The sequence below is a fragment of the Tachyglossus aculeatus genome, chromosome 3, assembly GCF_015852505.1.
Source record: "Tachyglossus aculeatus isolate mTacAcu1 chromosome 3, mTacAcu1.pri, whole genome shotgun sequence".
NCBI classification, from domain to species: Eukaryota; Metazoa; Chordata; class Mammalia; order Monotremata; family Tachyglossidae; genus Tachyglossus; species Tachyglossus aculeatus.
The window spans coordinates 20467427-20489061 of NC_052068.1; the positions used below are offsets into that span (position 1 = coordinate 20467427).

A 21635-nucleotide genomic window follows, 5' to 3' on the forward strand; every position below is an offset into this window, starting at 1 on the left:
GCGCTGTGGGTAGAAGAAGCAGCATGGCTCAGTGGAAAGAGCACGGGCTTTGGAGTCAGAGGTCACGGGTTCAAGTTCTGACTCCGCCAACTGTCAGCTATGTGACTTTGGGCAAGTCACTTAACTTCTCTGTGCCTCAGTTACCTCATCTGTATAATGGGAATTAAGACTGTGAGCCCCCCGTGGGACAACCTTATCACCTTGTAACCTCCCCAGCGCTTAGAACAGTGCTTTGCACATAGTAAGCGCTTAATAAATGCCATAAAAAAGTCATTGTGCCTCTGTTCCCTCATCTGTAAAATGGGGATTAAGATTTTAAGCCCCAAGTGGGACAACCTGATTACCTTGTTTCTACCCCAGTGCTTGGCACATAGTAAGTGCTTAACAAATACCCTCATTATTGTTATTATTATCATTATTATTATAACAGTGCAATCGGATAGGACACAGTCCCTGACCCACAGGGGGCTCACAGTCTAAAGGGGAGGGAGAACAGATATTTTTGTTCGTTTTTATGGTATTTGTTAAGCCATTACTCCGTGCCAGGCACTGGGGTAGATACAAGCTAAGCAGGTTGGACTCAGTCCATGTTCCACATGGGGCTCACGGTCTTCATCCCCGTTTGACAGATGAGGTAACTGAGGCCCGGAGAAGTGAAGTGACTTGCCCACAGTCACAGAGCAAATAAGTGGCAGAGCCAGGAACAGAACCCAGGTCCCTCTGACTCCTAAGCCGGTGCTCTTTCCATTATGCCACGCTATTTCCTCCATTGTGAATAGCTTGGCAAACCCACCATAGACACTAGGTTCGGGCTATGAACTTCACACTTCAGGCCCGTGGGGTCGGGAGAGAAGGGGAAAGGGAGGTATGAGTCTGGGATCGGGATGGATGTCTTTGGGTTCAAGGTGCGGTCAGGGTGGAGGGGAGACAGAAGAAGAGCAACACTGTGGCTTACCAAAACATTTTGGGGCCAAATGAATTTTTAACGTATTTAATAAACACTTACTGTGTGCAAAGCACTGTACTAAACTTTTGGGAGACTGCAGACCTTCTAGACCCTATGCTCATAGTGGGCCGGGAATGCATCTACCAACTCTGTTATATTGTGACAGCACTTAGTACAGTGCTCTACACATAGTAAGCTCTCTAGACTGTAAGCGTGCTGTGGGCAGGGAATGTCACTGTTTATTCTTGTATTGTACTTTCCCAAGTGTTTAGTACAGTGCTCTGCACCAGTAAGTGCTAAATAAATACATTAAATTAATGAATACGATTAATTGATTGATGGATAGAGAGTAAAATACAACATGATTTCCAAGCTCATCACGAACCCTCCCACCCAGCCTCCCATATAGACACTTACAGTGTGGTGAGCTGGCTCATGTTGGTGAAGGAAGAATTGCTTAAAGAACTGATCTTGTTGTTACTCAAGTCCCTGGAAAACAAAAGCACCATTTATCAAAGAAAGAAAAATATCCATTTCTGCTTGGCATTTCTACCATTCTTCCCCCAACCTCTCTGTCCCTTTCTAGCTCTTTCTTAATGTCCTGAAATATTCACCCTTCCCCTGTTGTCCTCCATCTCTTTCTTCTCTCCTGTTTCTGCTCCTTTTAGTATTTCATAACAAAAATTATTTTGTTAAGTTGGATCATGCTGGAGAAGGAAGAATTGCTTCAAGGGCTGATATGGTTGAAGGAAGAATTGCTTCAAGGGCTGATATGGTCATCACTTAACTCTCTGGAAAATAAAAGCATCATTTATCAAAGAAAGAAAAATATCCACCTCCGTTTGGCACTTCTACCTTTCTTCCTCTAACCTCTCTTTTTTAACCTCTCTTTTTAAACTCTTTTTTAATGTCCTAAAATATTCGCACCTCCGCTGTTGACCTCCACCTCTCTCTTCTCTCCTGTTTCTGCTCCCTTTAGTATTTTATAATAAGAATTGGGGTATTTGTTAATAGGGGCTTGCTGTATGCCAAGCACTGTGCTAAGCACTAGCGTAGCTATAATACAATATAATCATACACAGTCCTTGTCCCACATGGTGCTCACACACTAAGGGGGAGGGAGAGCAGGAACTGAATCCCCATTTTACAGATGAGGAAACTGAGGCACTGAGGTCACAAAGCAGGCAAGTGGCAGAGCCAGGACTAGGTCTCTGCCCTTCTTACTCACAGTCCTTTCCTCTTTCCACTAGCCATGGTGCTTCTCAGGAAGTCTTTTTTTTAATGGCATTTGTTAAGCTTTTACTATGTGCGAGAAACTGTACTAAGTGCTAAGGTAGATATAAGCTAGCCAGTTGGACAGAATCCCTGTCCCACATGGGGCTTACAGTCTTTATCTCCATTTTACAGATTAGGTAACTGAAGCCCAGAGAATAATAATAATAATATTGGTATTTTTAAAGTGCTTACTATGTGCCAAGCACTGTTCTAGGCGCTGGGGTAGATACAAGGTTGTCCCACGTGGGGCTCACAGTCTTAATCCCCATTTTACAGATGAGATACCTCAGGCACAGAGAAGTTAAGTGGCTTGCCCAAGATCACACAGCAGACAAGCGGTGGAGCCGGGATCAGAACCCCCGTCCTCTGACTCTCAAGCCCGTGCTCTTTCCACTAAGCCATGCTGCTTCCAAGTGAAGTGACTTTCCCAAGGTCACACAGCAGGCAAATGGCAGAGCCAGGATTAGAACCCTGGTCCTCTGATTCCCAGGCCTGTGCTCTTTCCACTAGGTCATGTTGCTTTCTTCTGTCTCCTCATGACTTGCTTTCTCTCCCTCCTGAGCTTCTCTTTCACTCTGTCCTGGCCTGGCTCACTTTCTCAGTCTTTGTTCTCCCAATTCCTCCCCTGCTTAACATTTAGGGCATAGTTCCTGTCCATAGGAGGCTCATAGTTTAAGTAGGAGGGAATAGGATTTAATTCCCATTTTACAGATGAGGCAAAAGAGGCCCAGAGGAGTTAAATGACTTGCCTAAGGTCATCTGATTCCCAGGCCCGGGCTCCTCCCACTAGGGCACACTGCTTCTTTAGAAGCAGCTCCTGAGCATTGGAGGAGAAGCTCCCTTGTGGGCAGGGAACAGGTCCTCAGTATCTGTTGGACATTTGTGAGTGAATGGTACTCAGTAGGTCTCAATAAATCAATCATATTTATTAAGCTTGTACTTCCCAAGCGCTTAGTACAGTGCTCTGCACACAGTAAGCGCTCAGTAAATGCGATTGAATGAATGAATGAATGAATAAAGTGCTTACTGTGTGCAGTACACTGCACTAAGTGCTGGGCAAAGTGCAATAATAACAGAGTTGGTATTACTACTACTACTAATTACGGTATTTGTTAAGCACTTACTATTTGCCAAGCACTGTTCTAAGTGCTAGTAGATATAATAATAATAATAATAATGACTATGGCATTTATTAAGCACTTACTATGTGCAAAGCACTGTTCTAAGCGCTGGGGAGGCTACAAGGTGATCAGGTTGTCCCATGGGGGGCTCACAGTCAATCCCCATTTTACAGATGAGGTAACTGAGGCACAGAGAAGTTAAGTGACTTGCCCAAAGTCACACAGCTGATATATAAGGTTATCAGGTTGCCCCACATGGGGCTCAGAGTCTTAATCCCCATTTTACAGATGGGGTAATTGAGGCACAGAGAAGTTAAGTGACTTGCCCAAAGTCACAAAGCTGACAAGTGGCGGAGCCGGGATTAGAACCCACGACCTCTGGCTCCCAAGCCCAGGCTCTTTCAACTAAGCCACGCTGCTTCTTAGTAATAATAATAATAATAATGTTGGTATTTGTTAAGTGCTTACTGTGTGCCAATCACTGTTCTAAGCGCTGGGGTAGATACAAGGTAATCAGGTTGTCCCACGTGGGGCTCACAGTCTTTATCCCCATTTTCCAGCTGAGGTAACTGAGGCCCAGAGAAGTTGTGACTTGCCCAAAGTCACACAGCTGACAAGTGGCAGAGCCAGGATTAGAACCCACAACCTCTGGCTCCCCAGCCTGTGCTCTTTCCACTGAGCCACACTGCTTCTCTGTAGTATTACTACTACTACTGTTACTGGATAGAGTTCAGTCCTGGGAGTCAGAAGGACCTGGGTTCTAACCATAGCTCTGCTACTTGTCTGCTGTGTGACCTTGGGTAAATCACTACATTTCTCTGTGACTCAACTACCTCATTTGTAAAATGGGGATTAAGACTGAGAGACAAGGGACTGTGTCCAGCCTGATTTGCATGTATCTACTCCAACTCTTTCGTTCAATCGTATTTATTGAGCGCTTATTGTGTGCAGAGCACTGTACCAAGCGCTTGAGAAGCAGCGTGGCTCGGTGGAAAGAGCACGGGCTTTGGAGTCAGAGGTCATGGGTTCAAATCCCGGCTCCGCCAAATGTCAGCTGTGTGACTTTGGGCAAGTCACTTAACTTCTCTGTGCCTCAGTTACCTCATCTGTAAAATGGGGATTAAAACTGTGAGCCCCCCATGGGGCAACGTGATCACTTTGTAACCTCCCCAGAGCTTAGAACAGTGCTTTGCACATAGTAAGCGCTTAACAAATTCCATCATTATTATAATCAATCAATCAATCAATCACATTTATTGAGCGCTTACTGTGTGCAGAACACTGTACTAAGCGCTTGGGAAGTACAAGTTGGCAACATATAGAGACAGTCCCTACCCAACAGTGGGCTCACAGTCTAAAAGAGGGAGACAGAGAACAAAACCAAACATACTAACAAAATAAAATAAATAGAATAGATATGTACAAGTAAAACAAATAAATAAATAGAATAATACTTATCAAAGTATCTTCCAGAGAGCTGACCAATCATTCATTCATTCAACCGATGGTATTTATTGAGTGCTTACTATCTGCAGAGCATTGTACTAAGGACTTGGGAGAGTCCAATAGACAAAAGAGTTAGAAGGCATATTATTATGTCGGCAACATATAGAGACGGTCCCTACCCAACAATGGGCTCACAGTCTAGAAATGCTCCAATGCTCAGTACAGTGCCTGGCACGTAGTAAGCGCTTTACAAATACCACAGTTATTAGTATTATTGTTATTACTACTAATGGGGATCCCCAGTTCTGATGACATGAATTAGAGCCACAACCCTAACAAGAACCAACAAGACTAGAAAATATAGGGAAGAAAGAGGCAGAGGAGTAATCCGGTGTCCAGCTTGAAAAAGATACGGGCTGGCAAAGGAGGGCACATGGAGCAAGAAGGCAATTAGCAAGGGAAGCACCACTTGTCTGCTGTGTGACTTTGGACGAGTCACTTAACTTCTCTGGGCTTCAGTTACCTCATCTGTAAAATGGGGATCGAGACTGTGAGCACCACATGGTCAGAGACTGTATCCGACTCTACTTGCTTATATTTCTTTGGCATGTCATGTCACCATCTCTCAGAAATCCCCATGGACTGCCCATCTCTGATGGGTCTCACGCCTACCATCGTGGCCGAACGCCAAAAATCTTCTCAGTCGTCTTTGTTTCCTCTCTCTATTTTGTCCCTTTTCCAGTTTCCTCTCTCCTCAAAACCACTTCTCTCCCACCCTCATTTCACACACTTTTTCCCCATAAGAGAATCGACAAGATATCAAGCAATCAATCAATCGTATTTATTGAGCGCTTACTGTGTGCAGAGCACTGTACTAAGCGCTTGGGAAGTACAAGTTGGCAAAATATAGAGACAGTCCCTACCCAACAGTGGGCTCACAGTCCAGTCCTATGATTAAAAATCAGTAACTCCCTAGAGAGGAGGATAAAACCCTGGTTCTTCTAGACTGTGAGCCCACTGTTGGGTAGGGACCGTCTCTATATGTTGCCAACTTGTACTTCCCAAGCGCTTAGTACAGTGCTCTGCACACAGTAAGCGCTCAGTAAATACAATTGATTGATATCCACCCCAGTGCTGAGTACAGTGCCTGGCACATAGTAAGCACTTAACAAATACCATTATTATTATTATTAATTATTCCACAGTCTGATCACCTTGCAGGGACTGCCACAGTACAGGCAGCAGCTGTGTTTGTTCTGTCTACTTCCCTGCCAATTTGTACTTCCCAAGGGCTTAGTACAGTGCTCTGCACACAGTAAGCGCTCAATAAATACGATTGATGATGATGATGATGGAAGGATTAGACAGTTTGGCCTAGTGGAAAGAGAATGGGTCTAGGGTCCAGCAGAGCCATGTTCCGATCTCAGCCTGGCCATGGGTTGACTGTGTGACCTTGGGCAAGTCACTTAACCTGTTTCCTCATCTTTAAATGGAGATAAAAGGGTAGCATCTGATCAAATTGTCATATTTAGCCCAGTACTTAACACAGAGTTTGGCACATAGGAAATGCTTAATAAATACCATATTTATTATCATTAGGCAAATAGCCTCATCTGAATAGGGTGACCTCTAGACCTCTAGCGGGTACTGAATAGATGAAGAGAACCAGAAGAGAGCCAGACTAGCTCTCTTCCTCCCTTCAAAGCCCTCATGAGAGCTCACCTCCTCCAGGAGGCCTTCCCAGACTGAGCCCCTTTTTTCCTTTCGGTCGAGGCGCGGTGGGGGGTCGGAGGGGATTCCGGGGGGGGGGGCCCGCCCCTCTCCGCCCGCCGCCCACCCCCCGCGTCCTCCGCGAAAATTTTTGATCAATCTGCGCATCAAGCGCACCACTCCTCACCCTGGGCTTCAAGGCTGTCCATCACCTCGCCCCCTCCTACCTCACCTCCCTTCTCTCCTTCTACTGCCCAGCCCGCACCCTCCGCTCCTCCACCACTAATCTCCTCACTGTACCTCGCTCTCGCCTGTCCCGCCATCGACCCCCGGCCCACGTCATCCCCCGGGCCTGGAATGCCCTCCCTCTGCCCATCCGCCAAGCTAGCTCTCTTCCTCCCTTCAAGGCCCTGCTGAGAGCTCACCTCCTCCAGGAGGCCTTCCCAGACTGAGCCCCTTCTTTCCTCTCCCCCTCGTCCCCCTCTCCATCCCCCCGTCTTACCTCCTTCCCTTCCCCACAGCACCTGTATATATGTATATATGGTTGTACATATTTATTACTCTATTTATTTATTTATTTATTTATTTTACTTGTACATTTCTATCCTACTTATTTTATTTTGTTGGTATGTTTGGTTCTGTTCTCTGTCTCCCCCTTTTAGACTGTGAGCCCACTGTTGGGTAGGGACTGTCTCTATGTGATGCAATTTGTACTTCCCAAGCGCTTAGTACAGTGCTCTGCACATAGTAAGTGCTCAATAAATACGATTGATTGATTGATTGATTCCTCTCCTCTTCCCCATCCCCCGACTCTGCCCTACCTCCTTCCCCTCCCCACAGCACTTGTATATATTTGTACAGATTTATTACTCTATTTATTTTACTTGTACATATTTACTATTCTATTTATTTTGTTAATGATGTGCATACAGCTATAATTCTATTTGTTCTGACGATTTTGACACCTGTCTACATGTTTTGTTTTGTTGTCTGTCTCCCCCTTCTAGACTGTGAGCCCGTTGCTGGGCAGGGGCCGTCTCTATATATTGCCGACTTGTACTTTCCAAGCGCTTAGTCCAGTGCTCTGCACACAGTAAGCACAATAAATATGATTGAATGAATGAATGAATGAATGAAGAGTCAGACTGATTTAATTCCATTTTTGGGGAGTACATCTGGTTCGCCAGATGATTAAAGGTGCACCCTCTCTAGATGAAACGTTTTATCCTCCTCTTTAGGGAGTTATTGTTTTTAATCCTAGGACTGGACTCATTTCTTGTCGATTCTCTTATAATAATGATGGCATTTATTAGGCGCTTACTACGTGCAAAGCACTGTACTAAGCACTGGAGCACTGTACTAAGCACTCTTATAGGGAAAAAGTGTGTGAAATGAGGGTGGGAGAGAAGTGGTTTTGAGGAGAGAGGAAACTGGAAAAGGGACAAAGTAGAGAGAGGAAACAAAGACAACTGAGAAGATTTTCGGTGTTCGGCCATGATGGTAGGCATGAGACCCATCAGAGATGGGCAGTTCATGGGGATTTCTGAGAGATGGTGACATGACTTGGCAAAGAAAGGGATATGCGGAAGATCATTCTGGGCAGACCAGAGCTCTGCCTGTTGTCTGCTGTGTGACTTTGGGCAACCGACTTAACTTCTTTGTGCCTCAGTTTCCTCATCTGTAAAATGGGGATTCAATGCTTGTTTTCCCTCCTACTTACTGTGATCCCCAAGTGGGATAGGGAGTGTGTCCAAAGCAACTACCTTGTATCTATGCCCACCGTTGGGTAGGGACTGTCTCTATATGTTGCCAACTCGTACTTCCCAAGCGCTTAGTACAGTGCTCTGCACACAGTAAGTGCTCAATAAATACGATGGACTGATTAATCTATCCCAGCACTTAGTACAGTGTCTGGCACAGACATGATTGAAGTGGACCAAACTATGAAGCAGAGCAGAGGCCTTCCCAGACTGAGCCCCCTGCTTCCTCTCCCCCTCCCCCCCACCCCCCTGCCTTACCTCCTTCCCCTCCCCACAGCACCTGTATATATGTATATATGTTTGTACGTATTTATTACTCTATTTTATTTGTACACATTTATTCTATTTATTTTATTTTGTTAATATGTTTTGTTTTGTTCTCTGTCTCCCCCTTCTAGACTGTGAGCCCACTGTTGGGTAGGGACCATCTCTATATGTTGCCAACTTGGACTTCCCAAGCGCTTAGTACAGTGCTCTGCACACAGTAAGCGCTCAATAAATACAACTGAGTGAATGAATAAGTAAGCACCTAAACAAATACCATTTTTAAAAAAAGGCTATGGCTGATGGGATGGAGAGGAAGGGGCAGGCCTTGTGTGAGTCACACAATCAAGTCTATACAGGACATGAGGAAGCCAATTATCCAAACTAATTGGCACCGAGGTAAATTCATCCAGATCTCAACTAACTTATCAAAACTGGCTTTGGTTCTCAAGGGTGGGGCTCCTCCAACTGTGGGGGACAGAGGAAGACAGACTGGACTCCAGTCTGGAAAGCTGAAAGGCTGACCGGAGACACGATTGAAGTGGACCGAACTATGAAGCAGAAAGACGCAAAATGGTCGGACACCAAATCCCACATCAGCAGAACAGCAGAATGAGGCGGCACGGGCCCTATTGACATCTGAAGAGGAGAAGTTCAAAACAAACAAAAGGAAACCATTTTTCACACAGTGGATAGTGAACATATGGAGCTCATTACCACAGGAAGCTGTGCAGACCCAACACTGTAGGTTCAAGAAGAGTTTGGCTCAATTCCTTCGTGACTAACGGGGAAAAGTCAGGGATGTGGATGTCCAGTAATCCATAACCATCAGGGTGGATGTCAAAGAGAGGATGTCTTGGGTTCTAAGCCTGGCTCTGACACTTGCCTATTGTAGGAGCTTAGGAAATTTACTTAACTTCTCCATGCCTAAGTTATGTCATCTTTCCCATCTTTCCCCTGACTTACTCATCACTGTAGATGGCAACATCATCCTTCCTGTCTCACAAGCCTGTAACCTTCGAGCTATCCTTGACTCCTCTCTGTCATTCAACGCACATATTCAATCCGTCACTAAATCCTGTCAGTCCCACCTTCACAACATCGCTAAAATCCGCCCTTCCTCCCCATTCAAACTGCTAACATGTTAATACAATCACTCATCCTGTCCCGCCTGGATTACTGCATCAGCCTCCAGTCTCTCCCCACTCCAGTCCATACTTCACTCTGCTGCCTGGATCATTTTTCTACAAAAACGTTCAGGACATGTCATTCAGCTCTTCAAAAAACTCCAGTGGTTGCCCATCCACCTCCACATCAAAAAAAAATCCTCACCATTGGCTTTAAAGCAGTCCACCACCTTGCCCCCTCCCACCTCACCTCGCTTCTTTCCTTCTACAACAAAGCCCGCCCGCTTTGCTCCTGTAGTGCTAACCTTCTCCCTGGGCCTCCATCTCGCTTGTCTCACCACTGACCCCTGGCCCACATCCTGCCTCTGGCCTGGGACTAAGCGCTTAGTACAGTGCTCTGCACACAGTAAGCGCTTAATAAATACGACTGATTGATTGGGACCCCCTCCCCTCTCAAATCACACAGACAATTACTCTCTTCTGCTTCAAAGCCTTCAAAGGCAAATCTCCTCCAAAACGCCTTCCCAGACTAAGCCCCACTTTTCCTCATGTCCTACTCCCTTCTGCATCACCCTGACTTTCACCCTTTTTTTAATGGCATTTATTAAGCACTTACTATGTGCAAAGCACTGTTCTTTGCCTTTCCCCCCTCCCTGACCCATAGCACTCTTGTACATAACTGTAATTTATTTATTTGTATTGATGTCTGTCTCCTTCCCCTCTAGACTGTAAGCTCATTGTGGGCAGGGACTATCACTGTTTATTCTTGCATTGTACTGTCCCAAGCACTTACTACACTGTTGTACACATAGTAAGTGTTCAATAAATACCATTGAATGAATGAATGAATGAACAGGGACTGTGTCTGACCTAATAAACTTGTACCTACCCCAGCGCTTAGAACTGTGTTTGACACAGAGTAAGCACTTAACAAATACCATAAAAAAGAGGTTTAAGGATGATAATAATTGTAGCATTTCTTAAGCAGTGGCTACCTGCCAAGCAATGTAATAAGCAATGGGGTAAGTAAAAAACAACCCCGCTGGAGACAGTTTCTGCCCTTTATAAGGCTCCCAGTCCAAAGAGGAGAGAAAATAGAGCAAAGGGAAGATCCAGAAAATGAGTAAAAGACAAAGGAGGGGAAGATGAGAGGGGAGAAGGGTGAGGAAAAGCAAGCAAACTCGCCCTCCCCCCAGTCACCTCCACCCTGGCAAGCAACAATAAACTGAAACCTTTGGTTAAACACAACAAAGGACCGTGATTAATCTCTTGGCAGTCCCAAGGTAATCCTCCTGCTGTGTGTACACAAAGTAGCAATAAAAATTCCTTAGGGAAGAGGGGAGTCTGGATGACTCCAGAGGCTCCAATCAATCAGAAGGCAGCTGGGATCCTTCCCTGACCATGGCAAACTCAGAGATGGGCTTTCACCACAAGAGTAATGACAATAGTAAGCACTTAACAAATACCATTTCATAAAAAGACAATACTGATAGTAATGATGATAATAATAATAACCCTGGCATTTGTTAAGGGCTTACTATGTGTCAAACATTCTTCTAAGCACTGGGATAATAATAACAGTATTTATTAAGCACTTACTATGTGCCAAGCACCGTTCTAAGGGCTGGGGCAGATACAAGGTAATCGGGTTGTCCCACATGGGGCTCACAGTAGTAGTCCTCGTTTTACAGATGAGGTAACTGAGGCACAGAGAAGTTAAGTGACTTGCCCAAGGTCATACAATAGACAAGTGGCGGAGCTGGGATTAGAACTCATGTCCTCTGACCCCGAAACCCAAACTCTTGCCACTAACCCACGCTGCTTCTCTAGATAGAAGATAATCAGGGGTATTTTCAAGATAATCAGGTTGGACATATTCCCTGTCCCATGTGGAACTCACATTCATTCACTCACAGGTATTTAACTGAGCACTTAGTGTGTACAAGCAGCATGTGCTTAGAGAAGCAGCGTGGCTCAGTGGAAAGAGCACAGGCTTTGGAGTCAGAGGTCAATCAATCAATCAATCAATCGTATTTATTGAGCACTTACTGTGTGCAGAGCACTGTACTAAGCGCTTGGGAAGTACAAGTTGAGTCATGGGCTCAAATCCCAGCTCCGCTAATTGTCAGCTGTGTGACTTTGGGCAACTCACTTCACTTCTCTGTGCCTGTTACCTCATCCGTAAAATGGGGATTAAGACTGTGAGCCTCCCGTGGGACAACCTGATCACCTTGTAACCTCCCCAGAGCTTAGAACAGTGCTTTGCACATAGTAAGCACTTAATAAATGCTATTGTTATTATTATTATTATTATTATTATTACAAGGTACTTTAGAAAGTGCTAGCGAAGAATATAATACTGGACAAATAAGACTGGCCCCTGACACTCAGGGGATTGGACACATGACTCCTCACTATTGGCTTCAAAGCTCTCCATCCCCTCGCCCCTTCTTACCTCACCTCCTTTCTCTCCTTCTCCATTCCAGCCCGCACCCTCCGCTCCTCTGCTGCTAACCTCCTCACTGTGCCTCGTTTAAGCCTGTCCCGCGGTCGACCCTTGGCCCATGTCCTACCTCTGGCCTGGAATGCCCTCCCTCCTCACATCTGCCAAACTAGCTCACTTTCCCCCTTCAAAGCCCTACTGAAGGCTTGCCTCCTCCAGGAGGCCTTCCCAGACTGAGCCCCCCTTTTCTTCAGTTCGCCCTCCCCTCCCTGTTGCCTCAATTCGCTCCCTTTGCTCTAACCCCCTTCCCCACCCCACAGCACTTGTGTATGTATGCACATATCTATAATCCTATTTATTTATACTGATGCCTGTTTACTTGTTTTGACGGGTATATATCTAAAATTCTATTTATACTGCCTGTTTACTTGTTTTGATGTGTATATATCTAAAATTCTATTTATACTGATGCCTGTTTACTTGTTTTGAGGTCTGTCTTCCCTCTTCTAGGCTGTAAACCCATTGTGGGCAGGGATTGTCTCTATTGCTCAACTGTACTTTCCAAACACTTATTACAGTATACTGCACACAGTAAGCACTCAATAAATATGAATGAATGAATGAAATGACTGAAGAGTGCTTATGGCTGATCCATAGCCCCTTTCAGACTCTGTTCGTACTGGGTAAGAACAAGCTAAACTCTCATTTCCCCTATTCCTTCTCCCTTCTGCATCGCCTTTGCACTTGGAGACTCCCATTGTGAACTCACTGTGGGCAGGGACTGTTTATTTTCATATTGTTCATTCATTCATTCATTCAATCGTATTTATTGAGCATTTACTGTGTGCAGAGCACTGTACTAAGTGCTTGGAAAGTACAATTCGGCAACAGATAGAGACAATCCCTACCCAACAACGGGCTCACAGTCTAGAAGGGGGAGAGAGACAACAAAACAAAACAAGTACATAGGCATCACTAGCATCAAAATGGTTAGTCAGAGATGGGAGGTTCGGCTTCTACTTTGGATTCTTCAAACGAACACGAAGGACCAGTGCAAACACCAACTCCGGCTCCTTTCCTTGACGGCCTTCTCAAGTGGTGTTCTTTCTCAAGTGCTTAGTACAGTGCTCTGCACATAGAAAGCGCTTAATAAATACAATTGAATGTGTGAAAGAATGAATTTATGCCCTGTATTCACCCCACCCTCAACCCCACAGCACCTAAGTACATATCTATAATGTCATTTAATGTCTGTCTCCCCCTCTAGACTGTAAACTCCCTTCTTTAAAAATGGTATTTGCTAAGCGCTTACTATGTGCCAGGGACCATACTAAGCACTGGGGTACAAGCAAATCAGGTTGGACACGGTCCGTGTTCCACATGGGGCTCACAGTCTTAATCCTTATTTTACAGATGAGGTAACTGAGGCACAAAGAAGGGCAGTGAAGTCACACAGCAGACAAGTGGCAGAGCCAGGATTAGACCTTTGTAGGCCGGGAACGTGTCTACCAACTCTGTTACACTGTACTCTCCCAGGTGCTTAGTACAGTGCTCTGTCTACAGTAAGCACTCACTTGGGTGTTCCCCTGATCCATTCTGCTGAGAAACAGCATGGCGTAGTAGATACAGCATGGGCCTGGGATTCAGAAGGTCATGGGTTCTAATACCTACTCCACCACTTGTTTGCTGTGTGACCTTGGGCAAGTCACTTAACTTCTCTGGGCCTGTTACTTCATCTCTGGGGGATTGAGATTGTGAGCCTTACATGGGAAGGGACTGTGTCCAGCTGGATTTGCTTGTATCCACTCCAGCACGTAGTACAGTGCCTGGCACATAGTAAGCACTTAACAAACACCATTATTATTCAGTGCTTAGAACAGTGCTTGTCACATAGTAAGCGCTTAACAAATACCATTATTATTATTATTATTATTATTAGCCTTGTCTCAGGCAGGAGTTCAACTAGCCCATCCAGGACACAAGAGAATCTCCCCAGTTACCAGAACCTCCAGAGATCACAGTCTGATCTCTAATATTGGGAAGCAGCATAGCATAGTGGAGAAAGCTCAGGCCTTGGAGTGAGAAAGTCAATGTTTCTAATCCCAACTCTGTCACTGGAGAAAGCTCAGGCCTTGGAGCTCTGTCTCTCTCAATCCTAACTCTGTCACTTGTCTGCCGTGTGACCTTGGGCAAGTCACTTGACTTCTCTAGGCCTCAGTTTCCTCATCTGTGAAATGGGGATGAAGACTGTAACCCCATGCAGGAGAGGGATTGTGTCCAATCCAATTTGCTTATATCCACCTCAGCACTTAGGACAGTGCCTGGCACATGGTAAGTGCTTAACAAATACCACAATCAATTAGAACCCATGACCTTCTGATTCCCAGGCCCAAGATCTATCCACTACATCATGCTCCTTGTGGGCAGGCATCGTGTCTACCAACTCTGATGTACTGTATTTTCCAAGTACAGGTCTCCGCACACAGTAAGTGTTCAATAAATACCACAGATTGATTGCCTTTTTTGGCATTGACCAAGTAATGCTCCACCTTATATTTGCCGGGTTCCTCCTACTTCCTATGTATGCTAATAATAATAATAATAGCATTTATTAAGCGCTTACTATGTACAAAGCACTGTTCTAAGCACTGGGGAGGTTACAAGGTGATCAGGTTGTCCCACTGGGGGCTCACAGTCTTAATCCCCATTTTACAGATGAGGTAACAGGTCCAGAGAAGTGAAGTGACTTGCCCAAAGTCACATAGCTGACAAGTGGCGGAGCCAGGATTTAATAATAATAATGATAATGATAATGATAGCATTTATTAAGCGCTTACTATGTGCAAAGTACTGTTCTAAGCGCTGGGGAGGTTACAAGGTGATCAGGTTGTCCCACAGGGGGCTTACAGTCTTAGTCTTAATCAGTAGGGCCTCCCTTCGAGGCCCTACTGAGAGCTCACCTCCTCCAGGAGGCCTTCCCGGACTGAGCCCCCTCCTTCCTCTCCCCCTCCTCACCCCCCCGCCTTACCTCCGTCCCTTCCCCACTACACCTGTATATATGTATATATGCTTGTACGTATTTTTACTCCATTTATTTATTTATTTTACTTGTACAGATCTATTCTATTTATTTTATTTTGTTAATATGTTTTGTTTTGTTCTCTGTCTCCCCCTTCTAGACTGTGAGCCCACTGTTGGGTAGGGACCTTCTCTATATGTTGCCAACTTGTACTTCCCATGTGCTTAGTACAGTGCTCTGCACACAGTAAGCACTCAATAAATACGATTGATTGATTGATTAATCCCCATTTTACAGATGAGGTAACTGGGGTCCAGAGAAGTGAAGTTACTTGCCCAAAGTTACACAGCTGACAAGTGGCGGAGCCGGGATTTGAACCCACGACCTCTGACTCCAAAGCCCATGCACTTTCCACTGAGCCACGCTGCTTCTCTACCTTGCTCCTGGGTGTTCAGAACTCAATGTGGGAGCTTTGGCTCCATCTCCACCTCTCACTTTTCTTTCACCTCCCGCTACTCCCGCCCCTGAGTGGCGGTCAGCCCAGCATACTGACCTCAGCCAACTCAGTGACCATGTTCTCCTTCCCACCGGTCTCAGGGATTAGTGCTAGAATCTGCCTGGCCAAAACTTCACTCCATGGGCCTCTGCATTTCTCCATCCTCCCAGGAGGGATTTGTGGAGGAGCCGGGAGCGGGGAAGTGGGGATGATTCCTCCAGCGATAATAATAATAATTGTGGGATTTGTTAGACACTTACTAAGTACTGTACTAAGCACTGGGGAGGATACAAGCAAATTGGGTTGGACACAGTCCCTGTCTCATGTAGGGCTCACAGTCTCTATCTCCATTTTACAGATGAGGTAACCGAGGCCCAGTGAAGTGAAGTGACTAGCCCAAGGTCACACAGCAGACAAACTGGCAAAGCTGGGATTAGAACCCATGATCAATCAATCGATCATATTTATTGAGCGCTTACTATGTGCAGAGCACTGTACTAAGCGCTTGGGAAGTACAAATTGGCAACATATAGAGACAGTCCCTACCCAACATTGGGCTCACAGTCTAAAAATGGCGGAGTCCCATGATCTTCTGAGTCCCAGACCCGGGCTCTAACCACTGCACCATGCTGCTCCATGGACCGGTTTCCCCACTGCATCTCCCCTAGACTACTGCCCACCACGTGATCTAATGGACAGAGCCCAAGCCTGGGAGTCGGAAGGACCTGGGTTCTAATCCCAGCTTTGCCAGTTTGTCTGCTGTGCAGTTTGTCAGGCAAATCACTTAACTGCTCTGTGCCTCAGTTCCCTCATCTGTAAATTGGGGCTGAAGACTGTGAGCCCCGTGTGGGACAACCTGATTACCTTTTATCTAGACCAGCGCTCAGAACAGTGCTTGGCACATACTAAGCACTTCCACCTCGCATCAAAAAGAAACTCCTCACCATTGGCTTTTAAAGAACTTGACCGCTCCTGCCTCACCTCGCTACTCTCCTATGACAAGGCAGCACTTCGCTGGTCTCACACCAACCTACTCCCTATACCTCCATCTCGTCTGTCTCACTGCCGACCCCTCGCCCACGTCCTCTCTCTCATCATAAACACTCTCCCCCTTCACACCCAACACCCCACCGCTCTCCCCACCTTCAAAACCCTCCTGAAATTAAATCACCAAGTAGATCTCGGGGGGCTCCGCTCATTGGCGGGGGGGAACCTTAGACCGTAGACCAGATGCCCGTTGTGGGCGGGGAGCGTGTCTGGTTCTGTCGCCCTCTCCCAAGCGCTTAGTACAGCACTCTGCACGGGGTAAGCCCTTGATAAATACGACTGGATGAACGCGTGATCGGTGGGATTTATTGGGGGCTGACTACGGCCAGAGCGCTGTACTAAGTGCTTGGGAGAGTCACGTTCCCTGCCGATGACGAGCTGATTAGAGCCGGGAGGACGGGTGTTGATAGAAATAAAAAAGCTGACAGTGTAGTGAGTGCCAATGGATACGATTGAATGAATGAATGAATGCGTCAGGGACCTGGGTTCCAATTCTGCCTCCACGAGGCAAGTCTACATGTTTTGTTTTGTTGTCTGTCTCCCCCTTCTAGACTGTGAGCCCACTGTTGGGTAGGGACCGTCTCTATATGTTGCCGACTTGTACTTCCCAAGTGCTTAGTCCAGTGCTCTGCACACAGTAAGCACTCAATAAATACGATTGAATGAATGAATGATTAAGCCCTTTATTACCCTTCTGCATCAACTACACTCATAGCGGTATCCCCCTTAAGCACTTTGATATTCTCCCGGGCTGCACGACATGGCACTTACCTCCCTATCCTACAGCTATAATTCTATTTGTTCTGACGATTTTGACACCTGTCTACATGTTTTGTTTTGTTGTCTGTCTCCCCCGTCTAGCCTGTGAGCCCGTTGTTGGGCAGGGACCGTCTCTATACGTTGCTGACTTGTATTTCCCAAGTGCTTAGTACAGTGCTCTGCACACAGTAAGCGCTCAATAAATAAAATTGAATGAATAAATGAACGAACAAATACAATCATTATTATTATTTGTAAAATGGGGATGAAGACCGTGAGCCCTATGCGGGACAGGGACTGTGTCCTACCCGATTAGCTTGTATCTATCCCAGCGCTTAGAACAGTGCCATGACACATAGTAAGTGCTTAACAAATACCATTATTACTATTATCAGACACCTAATACCTCTAACAGCAACTGGCAAGCCCCAAGCACAGCATGGTAAGGACAGTAATTTATTTATTTATATTAATGTCTGCCTTCCCCTCTAGACTGTAAGCTTATTGTGGGCAGGGAATGTGTTTGTTATATTATTACATGTACTCTCCCAGGGACTTAGTACTGTGCTTTGCACACAGTAAGCACTCAATAAATACGATTGACTGACTGACGGACAGTCCTGCCCTGACCCTGCATAGCAACACTAAGCCATTCAGACTCTTCCTTTGCCCTGGTTTGGAACAGGATGGTCCAAATATCCGAGGAAAGTGTGGTGAGAGGAGGGAGGGAGGGAAGAAGAAGGGGTGGCAGGCGGTGGTCTGAGAAGCAGGGTTGGAAAACCCAGGGATACTCACACCAGTTGCAGGTATTTGAAGGTGGAGAGCTGTCCGGGGACTAATGTGAACTGATTTCCATCCAAATAGCTGCAAGAGAAAGAACACGCGGGTGAATGCAAGCTAGAAAGCAAGAAAACATGCTCCTCTAGCCACCTGACACTATACGCTGCCAACTTGTACCTCCCAGGCACTTAGTACAGTGCTCTGCACACAGTAAGCGCTCAATAAATACGATTGAATGAATTTGGGCTTTCATTTGGGGTATCTGTTCACATCTCTATGTCATCTGCTGTTTTGTTTCCTCTCTCCTTGTGTGTCTGTCACTGGTCCCTTCTCCACGAAGGCTAGCGACTGTATCTAATTCTCACTGGGGAATTCTTTCTCAGCTCTTGGTTCATTTTCTGCACATTTAAAATACATTAAGACTATTACTACTACAGCTATTCATCATCATCTTATGCTGTCAAGTCGTGTCCTACTCATAGTGATACCTGAGATACATCTCTCCCAGAACGCCCCAATTCCATCTGCAATCGTTCGGGTAGCATATCCATAGAGTTTGCTTGGTAAAAATCCAGAAGTGGTTTACCATTGCCTCCTTCCACACAGTAAACTTGAGTCTAAGCCCTCAACTCTCTCCCCTGCCACTGTTGCCCAGCACGGGTGAGTTTTGACTTGTAGCAGATTGCTTTCCATTCGCTAGCCACTGCCCAAGCTAGGAATGGAATGGGTAGGCCTTTGCTTGACTCTCCCTCCTGTAGTTGTGAATGGTAGAGGACTGGAAACTCTCCAGGTATGACCCTGAGAGGGGACTACTACTATTACTTCTTCTTATACCCTCTGGCTGCTCTGATCTCTGCCTTTTTTCCCACCCTCCCCAAGTCCCCAAATATTGCTCTCCCAGAGGACTCCACCCAAAGTGGTGATCTGACTATCCCGTCAGATCTACATCTCCGCCCCTGCTCTCTCCCCCTCTCTCCAGGCTCGCATCTCCTCCTGCCTTCAGGACATCTCCATCTGGATGTCTGCCCGCCACCTAAAACTCAACATGTCCAAGACTCAACTCCTTGCCTTCCCTCCCAAACCCTGCCCTCTCCCTGACTTTCCCATCTCTGTTGACGGCACTACCATCCTTCCCGTCTCACAAGCCCGCCACCTTGGTGTCATCCTCGACTCCGCTCTCTCATTCACCCCTCACATCCAAGCCGTCACCAAAACCTGCCGGTCTCAGCACCGCACATTGCCAAGATCCGCCCTTTCCTCTCCATCCAAACCGCTACCCTGCTCGTTCAAGCTCTCATCCTATCCCGTCTGGACTACTGCATCAGCCTTCTCTCTGATCTCCCATCCTCGTGTCTCTCCCCACTTCAATCCATACTTCATGCTGCTGCCCAGATTGTCTTTGTCCAGAAATGCTCTGGGCACATTACTCCCCTCCTCAAAAATCTCCAGTGGCTACCAATCAATCTGCGCATCAGGCAGAAACTCCTCACCCTGGGCTTCAAGGCTGTCCATCCCCTCGCCCCCTCCTACCTCACCTCCCTTCTATCCTTCTCCAGCCCAGCCCGCACCCTCCGCTCCTCCGCCGCTGATCTCCTCACCGTTAGGCCTTGTTCTCGCCTGTCCCGCCATCAACCCCCGGCCCACGTCATCCCCCGGGCCTGGAATGCCCTCCCTCTGCCCATCCGCCAAGCTAGCTCTCTTCCTCCCTTCAAGGCCCTACTGAGAGCTCACCTCCTCCAGGAGGCCTTTCCAGAATTAGCCCCTTCCTTCCTCTCCCCCTCGTCGCCCTCTCCATCCCCACATCTTACCTCCTTCCCTTCCCCACAGCACCTGTATATATGTATATATGTTTCTACATATTTATTATTTTATTTATTTATCTTACTTGTACATATCTATTCTATTTATTTTATTTTGTTAGTATGTTTGGTTTTGTTCTCTGTCTCCCCCTTCTAGACTGTGAGCCCGCTGTTGGGTAGGGACTGTCTCTATGTGTTGCCGAGTTGTACTTCCCAAGCGCTTAGTACAGTGCTCTGCACACAGTAAGCACTCAATAAATATGATTGATTGATTGACTGGTCCCAAGATGGAAGAAGGGAAAGGGGATCAGAGCAGAATGGCCTATCAATTCTATTGGACTCTCCCAAGGGTTTAGTTCTGCACACTGTAAGCACTCAATAAAATAAAACAGAGAAACAGCATAGCATGGCTTAGTGGATAAAGCACTGGCCTGGGGAGTCAGAAGAACCTGGGTTCTAATCCCAGCTCTGCCACTCATCTGCTGTGTGACGTTGGGCAAGTCACTTCACTTCTCTGTGCCTCAGTTCCCTCATTTGTAAAATGGGGATTAAGACTATGAACCCCATGTGGGACAAGGGCTGTGTCCAACCTGATTAGCTTGAATAATGATAATAATAATAATGATGATGATGATGGTATTTGTTAAGCACTTACTATGAGTCAAAAACTATTCTATGCCCTGGGGTAGATAACAAGCTAATAAGGTTGGACATGGTCTCTATCCCACATGGGACTCACAGTCTCAATCCACATTTTACAAAAGAGGTAACTGAGGCCCAGAGAAATAAAATACATAAAGGCATTTGTTAAGCGCTTACTATGTGCAAAGCACTGTTCTGAGCACTGGGGGGGGGGGGATAGAAGGTGATCAGGGTTGTCCCACGTGGGGCTCGCAGTCTTCATCCCCATTTTACAGATGAGGTAACTGAGGCCCAGAGAAATAAATAGAATACATAAATGATGGCATTTGTTAAGCACTTACTATGTGCAAAGCACTGTTCTGAGCCCTGGGGGGGGATACAAGGTGATCAGGGTTGTCCCACGTGGGGGTCACAGTCTTCTTCCCCATTTTACAGATGAGGGAACTGAGGCTCCGAGAAGTTAAGTGACTTGCCCGAGGTCACACAGCAGACATGTGGTGGAGCCTGGATTTGAACCCATGACCTCTGACTCCAAAGCCCATGCTCTTTCCACTGAGCCACGCTGCTTCTCATAAGAGAAGCAGAGAAGAGAAGAGAAGCACTTTAGAGAAGTAAAGTGACTTGCACAAAGTCACATAACGCCCAGGCGCGGGAGTAAGAGGTCATGGGCTCTAATCCCGGCTCCGCCACACGTCTGCTGTGTGACCTTGGGCAAGTCAGTTAACTTCTCTGAGCCTCAGTTACCTCATCTGTAAAGAGGGAATTAAGACTGTGAGCCCCACATGGGACGACCTGATCACCTTGTATCCTCCCCAGGGCTTAGAAAAGTGCTTGACACATAGGAAGTGCTTAACAAATACCATCATCATCGTCAACTTTTCTGGGCCTCAGTTCTCTCATCTGTAAAATGGGGATGAAGACTGTGAGCCCCATGTGGGACAACCTGATTACCTTGTATCTACCCCAGCGCTTAGAACAGTGCTTGACACATAGTAAGCGCT

The 21635-nt window shown here is 46.3% G+C and overlaps 1 protein-coding gene across 1 annotated transcript in view; it reads right to left on the reverse strand.

Annotated features, from left to right (window-relative positions):
* SLIT1 (slit guidance ligand 1) overlaps positions 1 to 21635 on the reverse strand; it is a 320078-nt gene that overhangs the window by 61370 nt on the left and 237073 nt on the right. Inside the window, exons 22-23 of the mRNA XM_038744026.1 lie at positions 18209 to 18277; positions 1364 to 1435 (exon numbers count right to left, since the gene is read on the reverse strand). Of these exons, the coding sequence (XP_038599954.1) occupies positions 1364 to 1435; positions 18209 to 18277 (141 nt within the window). The remainder of the gene's footprint in view (positions 1 to 1363; positions 1436 to 18208; positions 18278 to 21635) is intronic.